Source organism: Eptatretus burgeri, chromosome 2 (assembly GCF_056783735.1).
Source record: "Eptatretus burgeri isolate ZD-2024b chromosome 2, Ebu_testis_v1, whole genome shotgun sequence".
Classification (NCBI taxonomy): domain Eukaryota; kingdom Metazoa; phylum Chordata; class Myxini; order Myxiniformes; family Myxinidae; genus Eptatretus; species Eptatretus burgeri.
Window position 1 is genome coordinate 116,868,971 of NC_140962.1, and position 18,785 is coordinate 116,887,755.

General features: G+C 47.5%; 1 protein-coding gene across 10 annotated transcripts in view; it reads right to left on the reverse strand.

Annotated features, from left to right (window-relative positions):
- The window catches only part of FTCDNL1 (formiminotransferase cyclodeaminase N-terminal like), a 121,335-nt gene that overhangs the window by 99,920 nt on the left and 2,630 nt on the right, over nt 1-18,785 (reverse strand). For 4 of the 10 annotated variants that reach the window (XM_085870918.1, XM_085870917.1, XM_085870920.1 and 1 more), the window contains exon 1: nt 6,597-6,752. The exons of 3 other annotated variants lie outside the window; for them this stretch is intronic. In XM_085870918.1, coding sequence (XP_085727044.1) covers nt 6,597-6,702 — 106 coding nt within the window. In that variant the 5' untranslated portion in view covers nt 6,703-6,752. Of the gene's footprint in view, nt 1-6,596; nt 6,753-18,785 lie in introns of those variants that run through there. 3 more of the 10 variants (XM_085870916.1, XM_085870919.1, XM_085870913.1) reach the window with 3 other exon arrangements.

The following is an 18,785-nucleotide window of genomic DNA, read 5'->3' on the forward strand; positions in this document are numbered from 1 at the left end:
TCTTTTTTACGCGAAACTTATTTCTAACTTATGTTTGACGTGCTTTGAACCAATTCTTTACGTAGTCCCAACACACATCGACGTATGTAGACGTATTCCAATGACGTCTTCCGGTCGACAAAAAAAAAAAATGAACGTGTTTCTAGCTTACAACTGCCATATAAAGACGTGTTCCCCGCGGTTTTGGGAATTGGTAAATAAAAATGCTGCTCATAAAAGGGGAACCCAACAGTGTTTTCGAGTCCTTTTTGAGTCGATGTCCATGTCAGCAGTATCAGTATCAGTATTAGTATTAGTATTAGTAGTAGTTTGTTCATGTTGGCAGTAGTAGGTGAGTGTGAGGGGGAGGGTGTGGGTTATGATGGATCGTCCTTGCGTCCGCGTGTCCACGGGTAGGAGACATCTTTTCACCATTGTTCGAAGTTCTTCGCGGCTAATTTTTTATGGGGCTTTTTCAACAATGAGCTATAGCTTGTTTTTACGATTTAGGTCTATTCATAACGGGTTGGACAAATGCACAATGAACTAATAATGTGCATAGAGTGCTTTGATTACTTATAGATACGATATACCAACGAATAATTATCGTGTAGCTGGAGTTCACAAACTATGCCCAACGATAGCCTAACTTATCCATATCGTGCGGCAGTTTATCTTTGCCGGTGACGTAGGGTTTGCTATTCATAGGCTGCCACTCAACGATTTAAATGGCTGCATCTCCACTATTGAAAGTAGACGCTTGCGCTCAACAATTCGATTTTTTTTACACTCAACGACTTTTAAACGGAACCACTCAGCTATTTTCATTGTTTACAATGAACGATTTAAATTGCTGTCACTCGCCTTTGTTTTTTGACGCTGATGTTTTGAAATTTGAAGCGTTTCTTCGGAACGTGTTAAAACGCTCAAACTCGACTATTTTAAATAGACGCTGCCGATGGACAATTGGAATCATAGCCAAGCTAGACATCGAAGTGTGAACATCCTCGTCATGCCGAAGAAAAGTTTGAAGAATGCTGCAAATAAGTGTCCTGGCCGTGGCCGTGGACGCTGACGCAAGGACGATCCATTATACCGACGTCTTTCAGCCTATGAGTAACTTAAAAGTAACGTCTGTCGATGTGTGGCAACGATCGCGTAACGTGCCAACAACACGTTAATCGTAGGTTCGAAATAAGTTTCGGGTACGCTAAACATTATCTCGGCGTGTCTCAACTTATGATTAACTTACAAGTAGCATGTGTTGACGTCTGTCAACGATTGCAGACCGTGCATACAACTTATGGCCAGCATAGCGGAACGTGTGAGTCATACGCCGGCATACGTCGTGAAATTTCAAGCATGAAAAAAATTTGAGAACAACCAAAAAGTACAACGTTTAAAGCCAGCGTACAACGACGTATGGCAGTGTTTTTCAGCGTGCTCTCAATGTTATCAAAACTTACCCATAACGTATTCAACGTGTGCCAGCGTTTTAGAAAAAAATTTCAAAAATCGGCATACGTTGGCTAAAACGTCAAGGTGTGACCGGGCCTTTAGGAAGGACATAGATGCCATAGAGAGGGTTCAACACAGGGCTACGAGATTGATTCCGGGCCGAGCTAGACTCAGCTATGAGGAACGGCTGAAGGAGACAGGGCTTTATACACTAGAAAGAAGGACATTACGAGGACATATGATGGAGATATTTTTAAGATAATGATAGGTATCGATAAAATAAGTGCAGATGAATTATTCAACAGAGTGGACAGTAATAGGACCAGGGGGCCATAGCCTGAGAGTAAAGAAGAAGAGAGTTAAGACGGTAGTAAGACAGGGGACTTTCACTCAGAGAGTAGTTAATGTATGGAATGGCCTCCCTGGAAAGGTAGTGGCAGCAGAAAAAGTAGATAAGTTTAAATTGTAATTTGATAGGTACCTGGACGTTATGGAGATAGAGGGGAATAGAGATATTGACAAGACTTTTAGGGAGTTTGAGCATTGATGGGTGATTGTGTGCATGTGAAGGGAGTGCTGTTGGTGGGAGTCTTATCAAGGGGGGTTGTGTGGTTGATGTGTGCTCTTAACTAAGCCCATGACCCCTCTCCCGAGGGCAAGAATAAAAATACAAATACTAAAAAACAACAACAAAAAACAAAAAACAATTATTTCATTAATTTAAAAAACTTTTTTGTACTTTCTTCCTTGGATCTTGTGTCGATAAATTGGTATGGTGTTCACGCAGGCTTGATGGGATGAATGGCCCCCACCTGTTAGATTTCCTTGTATTTCCTTACATGGTTCATTTCTGCCTACACATTTATTCATGATGCTCTATGGTTCCACCAATCAGGTAATCCCGTCCTTTCTTTCTCTCAACCTATCAATGCTGAGGACATAACAATGTAACTTTATAAACGAGAGTTTGGTGCTTCTTCTTCATTTGCTTGCGGTTTTATCCTGAGGCGTGAAGTCAAAAAGCTTTGATAATATACATTTTATTGAAATGCATATTTAAATTTGAAAACGATAGTACTTACAAAAGCGATGTCTCCAGCGATTTGTAGCTATGGTGAACAGGCATTCGATAAGATGAGTGAGGAAAGTGGGGGAAAAAAAAGAAGACTTTATCATGAAGAAATTGCTGTGGCCTGTTCCAAGTCAAGGCATGGTTGAGCAGGCCATAAAACATGGCGGCTTCAGACTTCAAGGAGGTAATCCATGATATTACTCAAGACCCCAGATAGTGAGGTGGCCGAGGATTGCCTGATGAAGGATATAATTAAATGAAGCCGTTAATTATCTTCAAAAGGGGTGTTTTAATTAGCCCAAACACCCAATTTTCACTCTTGCACTTTCTTGGAGTTTTATTAGTTTGCCTGCAAAGTTTCAGGCTGTTAGGGTTAATGGTTTTGGAGTTATGGAGGACACACACACACACACACACACACACACACACACACACACACACACACACACACACACACACACACACACACACACACACACACACACACACACACACACTTGGTTTTTTTATTTCAAATTTTTGGTCTTTTGATTTATTATCCCGCCCCCCCCCCCCAGAGGGAGGGAGCGGGATATTGTAATCGTCCGGTGTGTTTGTTACTTAGCGAAATCTTCGATTTTGTAAAGTATGTTGGTCTGTTCCGTTTGTTGGTTTGTTTGTTGTCCGGTTGTCTACAGCCTAAATGGCTGGACCAGTCGTTCTTAAATTTTTACACCTGATAGGCAATCCACGTGAGACGGTCCGCGTCCAAACCCCGTCTTAATCGGACTAAACGTCACGACGTGACAGTCACACAACGTGAAAACACATTTTTGGATATAACTCAGTGACCGGAAGTCGTAGCGACTTTCGGTTGACGCCAAATTAAACTTCATTCAAATATCTAAATGATTACTAAATGCATCTTATTACAAATTACGCATAGTTTTCGCAAGCATATGACGTCAAAGTTTTGCCTATTGACGTCATTTAAAAAAAATATTTACGCTTGTGTGCAGCCGAAACTGCTGAAGCAATCGTTCTCAAATTTTAACACGTGATAGCCAATCTTGCTGAAATAGTCTGGGATCAAATCACGTCATAATCGCACTTAACGTCACGACGTTACGTGAAAAAAAGGTGAAAACAAGCTTTTGAACATAACTCAGTAACGGGAAGTCGTAGCGACTTCCGGTTGACGCCAAAACAAACTTCAATGGAATATCTAAATGTTTTAAAATGCATGTTAGCACAAATTATGCACAGTTTTCGCAAGCGTATGACGTCAAAGTTTTTAGCTATTGGCGTGATTTAAAAAATATTATATTCGTTCTACAGGTCACAATTCTTAACCGATTTGGATGAAATTTTAACAGCTGATAAAAATTCACAGTGCAAAAAGATATCTGACTTTTGGTGATGTTCAAGGTCAGGATCTGGATTCTGCATCACTTTATATTATCGCCCATTATAGACCAATGGGTAATTTTGTGAATTACACATGCCTATTTCTCAAACAGTTTTGCACTTATTATATTGAAACTTATACTGTCTATTTATGCATGTTTAAATTAACATGTGTACAAAGTTTGATCGAAATTGACCCAAGGTCAAGGTCAGGGTCACCCAAAACATGAAAAACACACATATAAAATACATATTTTTGTTTTACAACATATACTGAAATGCAAAAGAAACTTACCACATTTTAAACCTTCAAATATCAACAATAACACTGCATGTAGTAAATGTGTGAACTTATTTGTGGACAATAGTGTCCTCACTGTCAGACAAAACAGTCACGGATGGTCACTTGAATCTTCAATGGTCACTTCATAGCACAGCTGTTGAACAGCCATTTTGACTGTCAGTGATTAGCCAAGGGGTACGGGATCATTTTAATGAGCTGCACGTGATGTCTTGATATTGGCTTTAAAAAGTCCAGTGCAAAATGGGCATTTCAATCAACATGCCACGATTGTCAAGGGATCAACGGCAGTGTGCCTTGGGCATACTGCAAGGCAGATTGAGCACGTTGCCTTGGCTGTTCACACCAGACGATATTGGCCCTGGTGGACAGAGACACACTCCACAACTCTGCAGATGACAGACCTCGATCAGGGAGGCCAAGAGTCACCACTGCAAGGCAGGACAGGCAGATGGTCCTAAGTCAGATGGCTTCAAACATTGAGGACTGAGTGGGACAGAATCCAGCAGCATTCCATCCAAAGACTGGTAGGCAGTATGCGCCGACGATGCACTGCCTGTATCCAAAACAATGGTGGCCACACACACTATTGAAAGGGGACTGACATTGCACCCTGTGCTGTTCTGTACTGCAGAACAACCTTATGAGATGGTGTATCTTGGTCAAAAACTTGACATGTCATCAATAAAATGCCAATGTTTCAATTAGCAATTGTTTGTTTGTTTTATTTTGAACTGTTACAATTTTATTACATTTCAAACAAGTGGTAAGTTTCTTCTGCATTTCAGTATATTTCAAGCCTGATAACGGGATCGTAAAGCTGGTTGAAAAGCAATGTTCCTAGGTATTTTCAAATATTTTCTACGATCAGAATGAAGGCAAAAAGCACCGATGATAAGTTGTTGAATGTCACATGGTGGCTTTAAATGAGTTGTGAAAATTTTCAATCTGCTGCCGTTACCATGACAACGCGCGCCTGATAATTGTTATTTATGACGTCGCGTCATTTTGTTAATGTACGAACAAATAAACACTACACATTCCATGACATTACAGCTTGGACCACCACACGAAAAGGTCAACTAATTCGCCAAGTGTCGTGCTAAGCACGATTTTTCATTTGTCTCTGTCTGTTAAAAAACTTTATGGCAAAACGGCTTTAGCAAACACTCAAATTTAATCCACAGGTGGGCAATGAACCTTGGACGACACCATTAACTTTTGGGTCCAATTGGATCAAAGGTCAGGTCAAGGTCACAAAAAGATCAAAATCGTTTTTTCGCTCATAACTTCGTCAAAAATGATCTGATTTACTTCAAACTGAGCTTAGAGGGAACCTTATTCTATTTCTCACTTGTAATACTACCCATTCCTATAGTGAAAAATGCATATTTGTGAAGATCGGTAGGGTCCGACGTTTTGGGGGTCATGGTCATCGGTCAAATTTACAAATTTTCCATTAAAACTAAAAAATGGTTACGAAAATACAACTTTACGGGAAAACGGCTGGCTCAAACACTGTCAAATTGTATCCACAGGTGGGTAATGAACCTCGGACGATCCCATTAATTTTTGGGTCCAATTAGGTCAAAGGTCAAGGTCAGGTCACAAAAAGGTCAAAATCGTTTTTCGCTCATAACTTCATCAAAAATGGTTTAATTGATTCAAACTAAGACTAAAATATTCCTTATAATCAACATTCAGGTTAAGGATGCATCAAATTTTAATTTGATCCCCAAAATAACTTTATGCCTTAAATGGGTGGGATTTGTTGTGCCTGGCACCACTTGTTGTATTTGAATTTGTAAAAGAAATGTGTGCGTATATATATATATAGTGTGTGTGTGTGTGTGTGTGTGTGTGTGTGTGTGTGTGTGTGTGTGTGTGTGTGTGTGTGTGTGTGTGTGTGTGTGTGTGTGTGTGTGTGTGTGTGTGTGTGTGTGTGTGTGTGTGTGTGTGTGTAGAATCGAGAGGTTTGTCATCATTTCTTTACCATTAAAATTTCTTATTTATGCTTCCTTTTGATTGCGCTATAAACATTTGTCTCCGAATTTAATGATGAACGCATTCCAGCTCATACTTTTTGGCGGTGTATAATCATGAAATACTGACACTGAACCATCAATTACACTTCACATAGAATTTTGTACAATATTCTTAAGCAAAGCTTTGTTACGAAAAGAAATAATCATGAAATACTGACACTGAACCATCAATTACACTTCACATAGAATTTTGTACAATATTCTTAAGCAAAGCTTTGTAGGTTGGATTTCTGTTCGGTGTAATAAAAACATTAATGGTCTTCAAAAGGATTCCTGAACATTCATAAACATAAAACTTGCACAACTTCCTCAGTTGAGAACACGCGCGACTTAAGACTGCACGCGGTTGGAGTACCATCTCGGCCGGTAACAGCCGCTCTTGTGACACGCTCCACGACAGCCGGGTCCCTCGCTGCTGAAATGGTAAACAAGGAAGCAGCCATGCGCGATTCCTTTGCCATTTTCAATCAAACCGAAATATTTTACTTAAAAAGATTCCAGCTGTTGAGGTAAAAGGCGTTTCTCAACGTTTGATTAATTTGAAATTCTTCGAAGTACTGTATATCGACTTTTATTATGTTTTATTTGAGCGCAATCATATTGGCAAAACCAACTGACCGAGATTGTATACACCGTCCAAAATCTCAAGGGCTAACATGTTCAACCAGATAATTCATACAAAGGAGAACACACTTCATGAAATAAGGAATTATCGGGGAAAAGCGATCGGTAAGATCAGTATCGTGTTTTAACTTTTCAATGTATACAGTACAAATAAAGAAATATATCTATATACATTCATATATATATATATATATATATATATATATATATATATATATATATATATATATATATATATATATTTATATATACACAGATATGTACATGCATATTTTGTGGTCACGAGAGTACCCTAATTTTCACTTTTTCCATCTGTATGTTTGTTTGTATGTAAAGGCGCTATCGCACCTTGACGATTTAGCCAGCATATGCCGACTTATGAAAAATTTGTCTAAAACGCTGGCACACGTAGAATACGTTATGGGTAAGTATTGGAAACATTGAGAGCATGCTGAAAAACACTGCCATACGTCGTAGTACACTGGCTTTCATCGTTGTACTTTGCGGTTGTCCTCAAATTTTAACATGCTTGAAATTTTACGACATATGCCAGCGTATGTATGACTCACAAGTTCCGCTACGCTGGCCATAAGTTGTAGGCACGATATGCGATCGTTGACACACGTTACTTGTAAGTTACTCATAAGTCGAAACACGTCGAGGTAATGATTAGCATACCCGAAACTTATTTATAACCTATGAGTAACGTGTTGTTGGCACGTTACACGATCGTTGACACACGTCGAGGCACGTTATGCGATCGTTGACACACATCGATGCACGTTACTTGTAAGTTACTCATAAGTCGAAACAGGTCGAGGTAATGCTTAGCGTACCCAAAACATTTCTAACCGATGAGTAACGTGCTTTGAACCTATGAGTAACGTACCTCCAACGCATATTGAGGAATGTAGACGTATTTGATTGATGTCTTCTGGACGACCACAGAACTTACTGAACGTGTTTCTAATTTACAACTACCGTATAGTGGCGTATTGGCAGCGTTTAAAAAAAAACCCCCAAAAAACCAATAACTTCCAATATTTCGTCACGTGCCGTTACGTCACGTTCGATTGCCTCTTCAGTTTGCTCATGTCTTATTCTTAGTTCCTTCCTCCTCTGTGAATATTTTCTGTTTGAGGATATTGTCACGTCGACGTCGAAACTTAAAAGCAAATGTCCGAATTTATTTTAAAATTCGTGATAGACTTAAAAAAAAAAATAAATAATAATAATAAAACAACAACAACAACAACTTCAGATATTTCGTCACGTGGCTTCACGGAGCCAAGGAGAAAAAAAAGCAAATGTGCCTTGACGGAGAAAATAAGTTTCGGGTATGCTAAACATTACCTCGACGTGTTTCGACTTCTGAGTAACTTACAAGGAACTTGTGTCGACGTGTGTCAACGATCGCATATCATGCCTACAACTTATTCCAGCATAGCAGAACGTGTGAGCCATACGGCGAGTACTTCGTAAAATTTTCGCAATGCTTGAAATTTCACGACATACTAGACATACTACGACGTATGACAGCGTACTTCATCATTTTACAGCGTGCTCTTCACGTAAACCAAACTTACCCAAAACGTATTCGACTTGTGCCAGCGTTTTAGACACATTTTTCAGAGGTCGGCATACACTGGCTAAATCGTCAAGGTGTGACAGCGATGTTGACACTTACAATTCTCAGGCGGTTATGATTTGAATCGGTGAGTGGCAGCTTTTTAATAGGCTACACCACGTGATCGTCGGCAATACGTGCAGCGCGCTATGCCTAAGTTAGACTATCATTGGGCATAGGTTGTGAACGCCGACAACACGCTAATCATTCGTAAATATAAGTTATCTATAAGACAACGAAACGTTCTGTGTATGTTACTAATATGTTATGCATATGACCAACTCGTTATGAAAACGCCAAAAACTTAAAAAAAAAACATCAAAATTTCAGCGTACGCCAACGTTTTACATACATTTTATACGTTGCCATTGCTGGCTAAATCGTCAAGGTGTGACAGCGCCTTAATGGACAGCTCTGGAGGACAGAGGAGTCAACCGATTTTGATGAAACTTGACAGGTAGGTTCATACCAGGATCTAATTCTATGCTTTTGAGCACCGTTGCTATGGACACCACTGTTGCCTAGCAACGGGACTTTGAATTTTTTTCGAAAATCAAAAATCAGCTTCCATGCTTTTATGCGCACTATTATAATCAACCTCTTTGTCAAAAAATTTCAGCCTGATCCTTCAAAAACTGTATGACTGGTATGCAATTATATAGTGACCACCCATGTCGCCTGCTGGCTTGTATATATTGTTACGGTTGTGGAAATTCACAGAACACCATTCAGGTTCCCCGAAGATCAGTTCTGTCTATAAGTGTGTGTCCAGATAGATTTCCCCACCAATGTCTAACGGGATTTATTCGTGAGCCGGGCTGTGCATCTTTGAGGTAGTGCTATTCTTTTGCTATCTTTATTTTGGCAAACAAACAATCATCTCCTCACCTTTGTCGCCACAACCAACAACATCTCCTCACCTTCGTCGCCAGCAACCGCCAACATCTCACGACCTTCGCCATAACGAACAACAACATCATCTCCTCACCTTCATCTCCACAAGCGGCGCCATCTTTTTGCCAGCAATGGCATTCCACGGACGAGCGGCATCTCCGCCGACATACACGGGGACTCCCTCGTTGGGGCGGGAGCCGATGATCTCGACCAAGTCCGCTTTCTCCGCATTTGACGGCCAGATCGGATCAAAATGCCAAAAGGGGCGGAGCCAGCGGGGGGGGGGGGTGAGAGGTCGAAGGTGGAAGACCAAACGCACCCCCGTACCCCATAAAAGGGCACGCTGGAACTCCAAGCCGGCATTCTGTCGGGGTTCGCAGTCGAGTGCAGTGGAGCTTGGAGTCCGGTGGAGAGCGCCAAGGTTCGGGTCCAGTGGAGGGCTGTTGGCTGTCGGAGTGCAGTGGAGCCTGGAGTCCGGAGAAGTTCGAGTCCAGTGCAGGGCTGTTGGTTGGTGGAGGCAGCCGGCGAGAAGTGGCCAATGAGCGGAATAATGGTCCGAGGTGATCGGGCCCCGGGACGGTCCGAACGACTCTGAGGAGTGAGCGTGCTCTTAAGAGAACATCAACTCTAAAAGAGCAAGGCCCGTTCGCTCATCTGAGGTGTCGTCGGCTTGGCCCAATCGACCAGGCAGTACGTCAAGGCCCAGACCAACCGAGTCGCCATCACACCAGCTGCCATGTTGACGGCGAGACATCGAGGGTCGTCCAGCGAGTCACCACGAGGGTGGCAGGTAACCTGCACGGTCTCGCGGAGCTCCTGCGGTCTCCACAGCTCCGCAGAACATTAAAGGCCTACGGGTCCTGTTCTACCCTTTCCTTTCCTGGGTTTTCTTTGCATGAAAGTTGTGGCGCCTTGTCCTATAAGTAGAACTGACTAAGTGATTGTGTACATAATAAATAGACAAACGGCTGTCGGGTCGTTTTGCTCATGTCCTGTCCCTTACCCCCATTGCATTCATTGCTTGCATACGTGTACAATAAATGTCCCCTTTTGTTGAATATTCACCTGCTCGTTGCGTCCCTTCCTCCATTGAGCTGTCGTAATTGCATTCGGAAAAATAGCTGGTTTTTAATACCGATAAGCTAATCGGGTCCAACGTGGCTTCCGAATAATACACCGCTCGGTAATCGCAAATGGAGCGAGCTGCTTAAGCGGCTCGTTTCCAAGCAGGTCCCGTTGAGGTAAATCTCTCGGTAGTCTGCCCACGCGAATAATTAGGTAAATCGACCATTCGGCGATCAGATCCTGTAGCGCGGGTAGAGTATTGACAAGGTTGTGGTGTGCTTAAAAGCACATCTGTAGCTGGATTTCGGCGTTGATCCGGAAAGCTATGACTGGATTGCCCGTCTGGTGGGCACGCGGCCGCAATTAGCTAAAAGCGGTCGCCCGCACGCCGAACGGGTGGAGAACCACAACAATATATATTGTTACGGCTGTGGAAATTCGCAAACCACCATCCAGGTCCCGAAGGTGAGATATCTCTTAAGTACATGTGTAGTTAGCCCCAAACCCATTGTTTAGAGGGAATTAATGTGATTCATTCGGGCTGCGACGCTTTGAGTCAGTCGTTTTTCTTTTTCTATCTTTTATTTCAAAGAAAAACCAACGAGGATGCTCGGTGGGCTTTTCCCACCTGTTTTTCGTGCCATTCTTCTCCGCTCTTGGTGTGAGGGAGGAGAAGCGGGGTGGGGCAGCTGGCGCCCGATTGGTGGATGCGCGGTGTGACGCGGCCAGGAAGGAGGAACGCCCCTCTTCGAGACCTTTCTCGAAGCTCCTCGAAGGGGGATGGAGCAAAGAACGGGGCGGAGCAACAGGGCGGAGCTCCGGGATATAAAAAAGTCGGACACAGGCGGAGCAGTTTTGTGGTTGCTCTTGCCCTCTGTCTGTCCTCTGGCTCGCTCGTCCTCTTCTCCTCCTGGTGGCCGCTTTCCTGGTCTGCTGTGGTGCGGTTCGAAGACCCCGCTGGTGGGAAGGAGCGTCCGCCATCTCCCCCTCCCAACCTCGGACATCCACGTCCCCCCCCCTTCTATCCGCGCTGGGATAGCGCCGAAAACTTCGTCCGTGGTGTCGAGCGGCCAACACGTGCAGGCGCGAGGCACGTCGGAGAGGCCTCGCCAACCACGCTTCGGCGCGGAGTCGTGGCCAGGCGGGACCACGTCGACGAACGTCGGAGAGGGACTCGACGGCCCAAAAGGGAAGTCACCTTTTTTATTTTCGGGGTTTTTGTATGCATCTTGTGGCGCCGTGTCTTGTAAAGTAAAACTGTATAAGTGTTTCCGTGTGTTCCCGCATTCGGTCGTAGCTCTGCATTGTTGTGTTTGTTTTAAATTGATATATGTGCGTTCTGACTGTTTGGCTGTATATGTGTGCTCTCCGTGTCGTGTAAATAAAGTCCATTATGTTGAATTGTTCCCCGTTTTGCTGCGTCCTTTCCTTAGTTTGAATCTCCATCTTGCTTCAGGTATGGGGTTCTTAGTGGGCTTAATACGCCCGATAATTAATCAGAACCGTCGAAGCCGACGATAACATCGCTCGGTTATCACGATAGCACGGAACGGACCGCTTAAGCGGTTCGTGTCCGGAGTCGGCCTGCGGTGAGGTGCGATCGCCCGGTCTACCATCCGCGTGGGTACTTAGGGAGGTCGAGTTTGGCGAACAACCCTATCCTACGCGGGTGGCCGATTGGCACGATTGTGGTGAGGTCGAAAAGCCCACCCGTGACTGGCTCCGGGCGATAGTTCCCAGAGGGTCAGGACAGAATTGTCCGTCCGGTGGGCGAGACGGCCACCATTCGAGTCGAGCGGCCGATCGCACGCCGGCGGGCGCGAATTCGCAACAATATATATATATATATATATATATATATATATATATATATATATATATATATATATATATATATATATATATATATATATTGTTGCGGTTTTCGCGCCCGCCGGCGTGCTGACGGCCACGTAACTCGAATCGCGGCACGTCGCCCACCGGACGGACAATCCAGTCGTGACCCTCTCGGACTAACGCCGGGAACCAGTCACGGGTGGACCTTTCGGTCTCACCGCGATCGAGCCAATCAGCCCCCGCGTGGGATAGGGTTGCTCGCCAAATTCGACCTACCTAAGTACCCACGCGGAGGGTAGACCGGGCGATCGCACCTCGCCGCAGGTCGACTTCGGACACGGGCCACTTAAGCGACCCGTTCCGTACTATCAGAATAACCGAGCGGTGTTATCGTCGACCTCGACGGTTCGATTAATTATCGGGCGAACTCAGCCCACTACCAACCCTTTACGTGAAGCAAGATGGGGATTCAATGGAGGAAAAGACGAAGCGAAGCGGGAGAACAGTTCAACAATAAAGCACATTTATTCGCGACGACGGGAAGCACACAAATACAATTCCACCAAATGCACACAAAAAAAAGAAAACACAATTCCATTTACACAAAAAGCAAACATAAAAGTGAAAACACAGTGCAGAGCTAATACCGACTACCGAGCACACGGCAACACTTATACAATTCTACTTCACAGACGGCGCCGACAACACATACCCAAAACCAAGGAAAAGAAATCCCCCAAGAATGGGGCAGGCCTGAGGCCGAGACCGGGTCGGGCCTACCCGTCTGGTGATGAGACGCGGAGCGGCGATGGCCCCGCAACCCGCGGGCCTCGTGGACAGTGCCTGGCAGGGGGTGGGAACGGGGCCCCCTTGGTCGCACTATCTCAGCGCGGGGGGAAACAGGAGGGGGTTGCTGATGCTCGGGGTATAGAGGATCTTTATTATCCCTGGTGTGCGTCTCCACCTCGGCCAGGTCGCGCTGCCGGCCTCCCTCGGGCGTGCAGCTCCTGGCACCGACGCGAGCACCCCCTCGTCCGACTCTCTTCAGCTTCTCCAGCCACTGCAGGCTTCGGGCTCCAGACTTCTTTCGTTCTCGTTTGCGACTCTCTCTGGTTCGACTCTTCGTTCTCCTTTGCGACTCCGACTCCTTCTGACTGACGAACACCGTCCTTTTATCCCCCCGTAACTTCGCCTTTGACCCCCTCCCTTTGACCTTTCACCTCGCTCCCCATTGGCCCGAGAAAAAGTGGGCGTGAAGGCTTTTTGATCCACAAATTTGCATATATCGATCGTTCTGGAGGCGGGGCCAAATCGCCCCTCGCTCACCGATTGGACGGCAAAAAGTGGGCGTGTGTCGTTTTTGATCCGTTTTTGAAGCAGAAAATCCGTGGTTTTGTACACGCTGTTCAACGTGCGCCCTACACGAGTCCAACACCGGTACCCACAGCGGGGCAAGAACGGTGGCGAGGCTACGGTTGTGAGGTGTGCGTGAAGGTCGTGGCGGTTGTGGTGAAGCGGTGGTTGTGGTCGGTGGTTGATGTTGTGGTTGTGATCATGGCGGTTGGTCCAAAATAAAGATAGTGAAAGAAAAACGGCTATCCTGAAGAGTCGCAGCTCGCATAAATGACATGTATTCCCACTAGACAACGGATTCGGGCCTAACTACACATGTACTTACCGAGATACCTCACCTAAGGGACCTGAATGGTGGTTTGCGAATCTGGTAACCACAACACTACCCCCTTCCCTTTTTACAGACTCGTCCCGAGTCGTCAAATTTTCGTGTGCCATCATGTGTAGTTTTCCCCTAGTACACTTTACCTACGGATCCCTGAGTGCGACATTCATGGTATTCGTGTCCCCAAAATAAATAACCTGAGGGCTGCGTAACTACCTAAACAAACTCACTCACACGGACGACTTAAATAAAATTGCCGGCGCTAAGACATACATGCCGGGGGCGCACTCATATGTACAGTACATCTTAACCTTAACTTACAAATTTTACACTAAACCATGGCCCAGGATCAATGAACTCTGCAAAAAGAAAGCAGTTAGCAGGGAGCCAGGCTGCCCGCATGCAGTCTCTGGCTCAAAACAATGCAGGTGACAGGGAACGTGGCTGGCTGCTCACACGCAGTCCAAGGCCTTCCCTTTTGAACTGAACTCAGTGAACCACAACGGTGCTTGGGCTGCACAAACGCAGTCTCCGTGCCAGCTCAAGTGGCACACGCAATGAGCACAACGAATGGATGCATGAATACAAACACGGTGCACGGGCCGCCACTGCAGGCCCGTGTTGTAGCTGCCAACAGGGCAGTTCTCGCAGCTTGCAAACTGTTGCCTTCAGATCCTGGCGCACATGGAAACGAACAGGGGGGGGGGGGCAAAGCAAAAATTGAACGGGGCTGGTGAACGTGGGCAGTGGGCATGGCATGGCAAAGGCAGCAGGCAAACACAGCCCGCAGAAGAAGGCCGCTGCAGGCAAACACAGCCGGCAGATGAACTGGCCGGCACAGGCCTTGAAGAAAAACAGCCAGCCGGCAGATGAAGTGGGCCGGCACAGGCCTTGCAGCACAGCAGCTGCAGACGATCCAGCCGGCACAGACCTTGCAGCAAAATAACAGCTGCCGATGAAGTTGGCCGGCACAGGCCTTGCAGAAAAAAACAGCCAGCCGATTAAGTTGGCCAGCCTTTGCCGTTCAGTGGAGGTTGGTGGAGGGAGTGCGGTGGTGCTGGCCACTTGGAGGGCGGGCTCGGACCTACCTACCTGTCTCCCTCCCAACCTATCGCCTTTGCCTGTCACTGTACATACCCACTCCCTTAATTTGTGAAAAACCAATTTAGCCCCAACTTATTTTTTTGTTGTTTTTATTTTTTACTTCCCCACTATAAATCGTCCCCGAACCCCCTTTATCGTCCTTGTTCGGCTAACCTGTACTGTCACCTAGCCTACTCCCAACCCCTACGTTCCCTTCTCGGAGGGGAACAAGGGAGAGCTAACGTCCTGTGTCGAGGCCCAACGAAGCCTCAGAATGGCCTCCCCAGAGTTCGGCGATCTTAACACCAAGTGGGTCCAGCGGCCCACAACGACAGCGAGGGGATGGATGGTGCGGATGGGTACATCTCCTAATCTACCCTAACCATTTAACTGTTAAACTACCCCGGGGCTTTCAACAAGCGCCTCTCGCTTAAACTATTGGTTCTAACAACCCAGATTCCCGTCGCCTGTGTTGGTGTCCTCACAATTTCGGGCCTCGCCCCCCAATTTTCTCTCCGTGCCCTCACACGGTCTCCTGGCTGGGACACGTGGCTCACTTTGGCAGGCACGACCCTCTGCCGAATCTCCCGCTATGGCACCCCCGGGCACTACACTGCCTCCGAGCCTACCAGCTCCCTAACACCGGGGAGTGCCCCCCATGGCACCTCCCCTGAAACGCACACGTGGCAGGCCGGCCTCCCGGGCCCCTTTCCGAGGGTCACCCGTGCCCACAACACTGCCCACGCGGCTAATGGCGCCCCGGGCCCCCGCACCAAGCAGGCGCACCCGTGCCCACTACGCTATCCCGGCCCCCCATGGGCCCTTGGCCTACCGCGGCCGACTAGCCTGGTGCCCGGGGTACCCACTCAGCGATACTCACCTTTCGCAGCCACGCTCCCAAGCCCGTCAACAGGGCTCCTGCACCCCTCCAAATGGGTCTCGAGCCTACTTTCCCACCAACCACAAAACGACCTCCATTTTTCAATTTGACTAACCCAGCTAACTCACTTTACTCTGACCCCGGGGTCCCTTGGGCGGGAGTTACTCCTCCCCCCAATCACTCATCGCACCATGCATTCCCCATTCACTCCACACACACAGACCCGCTGGCCTCACTCACTCAACATGTACACGTACTCACCTCACAACCCACAACTCTTCAACACACACACCGCTGAACTCTGCCATCCTTCTAACTACATCCCCTAACTAACTCGTGCTCCCACGTCGTCCCTTATACTACAGCACGTTCCTTTTAACACTACGTAGCTAAGCTACGTCCCCGCTACACATTCACAAGTCTGTCACTGTCTCCTAACTCATTTTATTTCCCAACCTAAATCTGGCTACAATCCCTCTAACTAATCCATTCCACGGACTCCATGAGGACTTACCCCTGCCCCATGAAGTCGGTCTAACTAAGCTAACCCTTCCCCCTAACTAGTTTTCATCCTGTGCCCAGGTAAGGGGGTCTTCCACCCCTTTCCCAGGAATCCTTTGCACCCGAAAGTGAGGCTTGCTGTCCTTTTTTTTTCATGCGCAGCACCTGCGCGGCAACTCAGAGCTCGCGCACTTTGCACCTGCCCGTGACGTCATGCAGCTGCACGTGTTCCTCGTCCCTCCTTGGACGCTACCATCCGGCAGAGATACCCCTCCTGCCGGATTCCAACCACACGTGCAGCCATGACGTCACCGTGCGCAAAAAAAAAACACAAGCCCCACTTCTCGAGGGGTTCCCCACACGAACACATGTGCTTTGCCCGTTGGAGCTTAACACACACGATCGCGTGGAGAACCCGTCCGGTCCAAATTCATTTACCTGCCTAAACTTTGTCCGTCCGCGGGATCGGCAAATCCACCGCGTGCGTTTCCGGACCGGGACTTCACTCTCGCAAGCGAGCACGTGGTGGTCTCGTGCGTTGCACAGCACGAACCGCGTGCTCACTGCTGGGTGAACCCGGCACGGTCCGCGAAACAACTACAGCCGCCACTCGGCTTTCTCTCCTCTGTCGCCGTCGTCGTCTCCATTCCACCCACGCACACCTGCGTGTCACGACGCACACAGTCCACTCCATCACATTCACACGGGGAGACGCGGCTGCGTGCTCCCGCATGCCGACCGACATCTCCCTCTCATACCGCTCTCTCACACACACGGTCTCCCTTGCACACAACGACCTTGCACACGGCCGTTCACCCACGCGTGCCTCACAACTCACACAAACCATACTACTCACACACGCGGGGGCACTCAACCGCTGTGCCTCATCCACACACCGTGCCTCACTCACACACGCGGGGGCACTCAACCGCGGTGCCTCATCCACACTGGCCGTTTCACTCACACACACGGCCTCACTCACACACGGTGCCCCATCCACACCCGGCGTGCTGGGAAGCACGCACTCTGGCACCATCGCCACCACACCACTCACACACGGGGTCGCTTCCACACACGGGGTCGCTTCCACACACGGGGTCGCTTCCACACACGGTGCCGCACTCACACCTTGCACCACACACACAGGGACAACCACACTGGGGATTCGTGTCCCCACAAGGGTCTCCGGGGCCTCTATACCCCCCAAGCTCTCCGTGCACCTGTCCACAGCACTCGTCCCCTCAACCTCGCAAAGCACGACCGAACTCACCTGGTCGTGACTCGCCTCAAGGGGGCATACTCCCTCCCCTCGTTCCTGGAGGAGGCCATCCAGGTGCTCGCACTGGGTCTCTACCCAGTCCGCCAGCTCACCCCCATTATCCTCCACTACCTCCGTGTGTGTGTGTGCGTCACTTACCCCGTCTTCCTCGTGTAGTCTTTCCTCTATTGTTCCCTTCCCGGCTACCGTCACTGCCAACTCTTCACCCTTTACCTCCCTTGTCTCAACTATTATTTCTGTTGTCGTCACCTCGTGTCTCGTCTCACACGTTTTGGTCTCCCCATTTAATTTTTCCCTTTCGGTCATCGTCACGACCCTCGCCCAACACGTTCCACGAATTATTTTTTCACCCGCCTCCACCGCGGGCCTGTCAGCCGTTGCACCCCCACCCAGCTCGTTTGCTCCCACACGTGGAGTCGCCATTCCCAGCTCCCTGGTCACGGCCTTCATGCCCGCCTGCAGGCATCGGCCCATGTTCTGCGTCTCACCCCGTAGTTCTTTCATTTCTTTTCTCATTTGCTGTGTATTCGCATCCATCGTCGTTTTCACTTCATTTGTATTTGTATCCATCTTTTCGTTCATTTGTTTGTTCATGCCTTTCATTTCGTTTTTCATTTCATTTGTATTTGTATCCATCGTCGTTTTCACTTCATTCATTTGTTTGTTCATTGCCGCCAGCATGGCGCATAGCTGGGCCATGTTGGATGCACTCAGCTGAGCCGTTTCGGCAAGGGTTGGGGAAGGGTCTTGGTGGAGAGGGGGGGGGGAGGTGTCATACACCGCGGCCGCTGCCGCACCCACCTCGGGCCCTGGGTTCAGTTGGGCGAGTCCGTGTTCCTGCACAATCAACATTTCCTGCTCGGGGATTCCATCCTGGACCATGGATCCTACATTATTACACATATACATTTCTAATACCCCCGGCTCCCGCTCGCCTTGAGACGCCATCTTGCTTCTCGTGAAGGGTTAATTTAACTCGCTCGTAATTTGGAGGGAATCGGGGGTCGCTTCTCTCACCCCTGGACCGATTCCCGTGAATTTAGCCGGAGACAGGAGAGCCCGTTTTCCTGTTCTCCG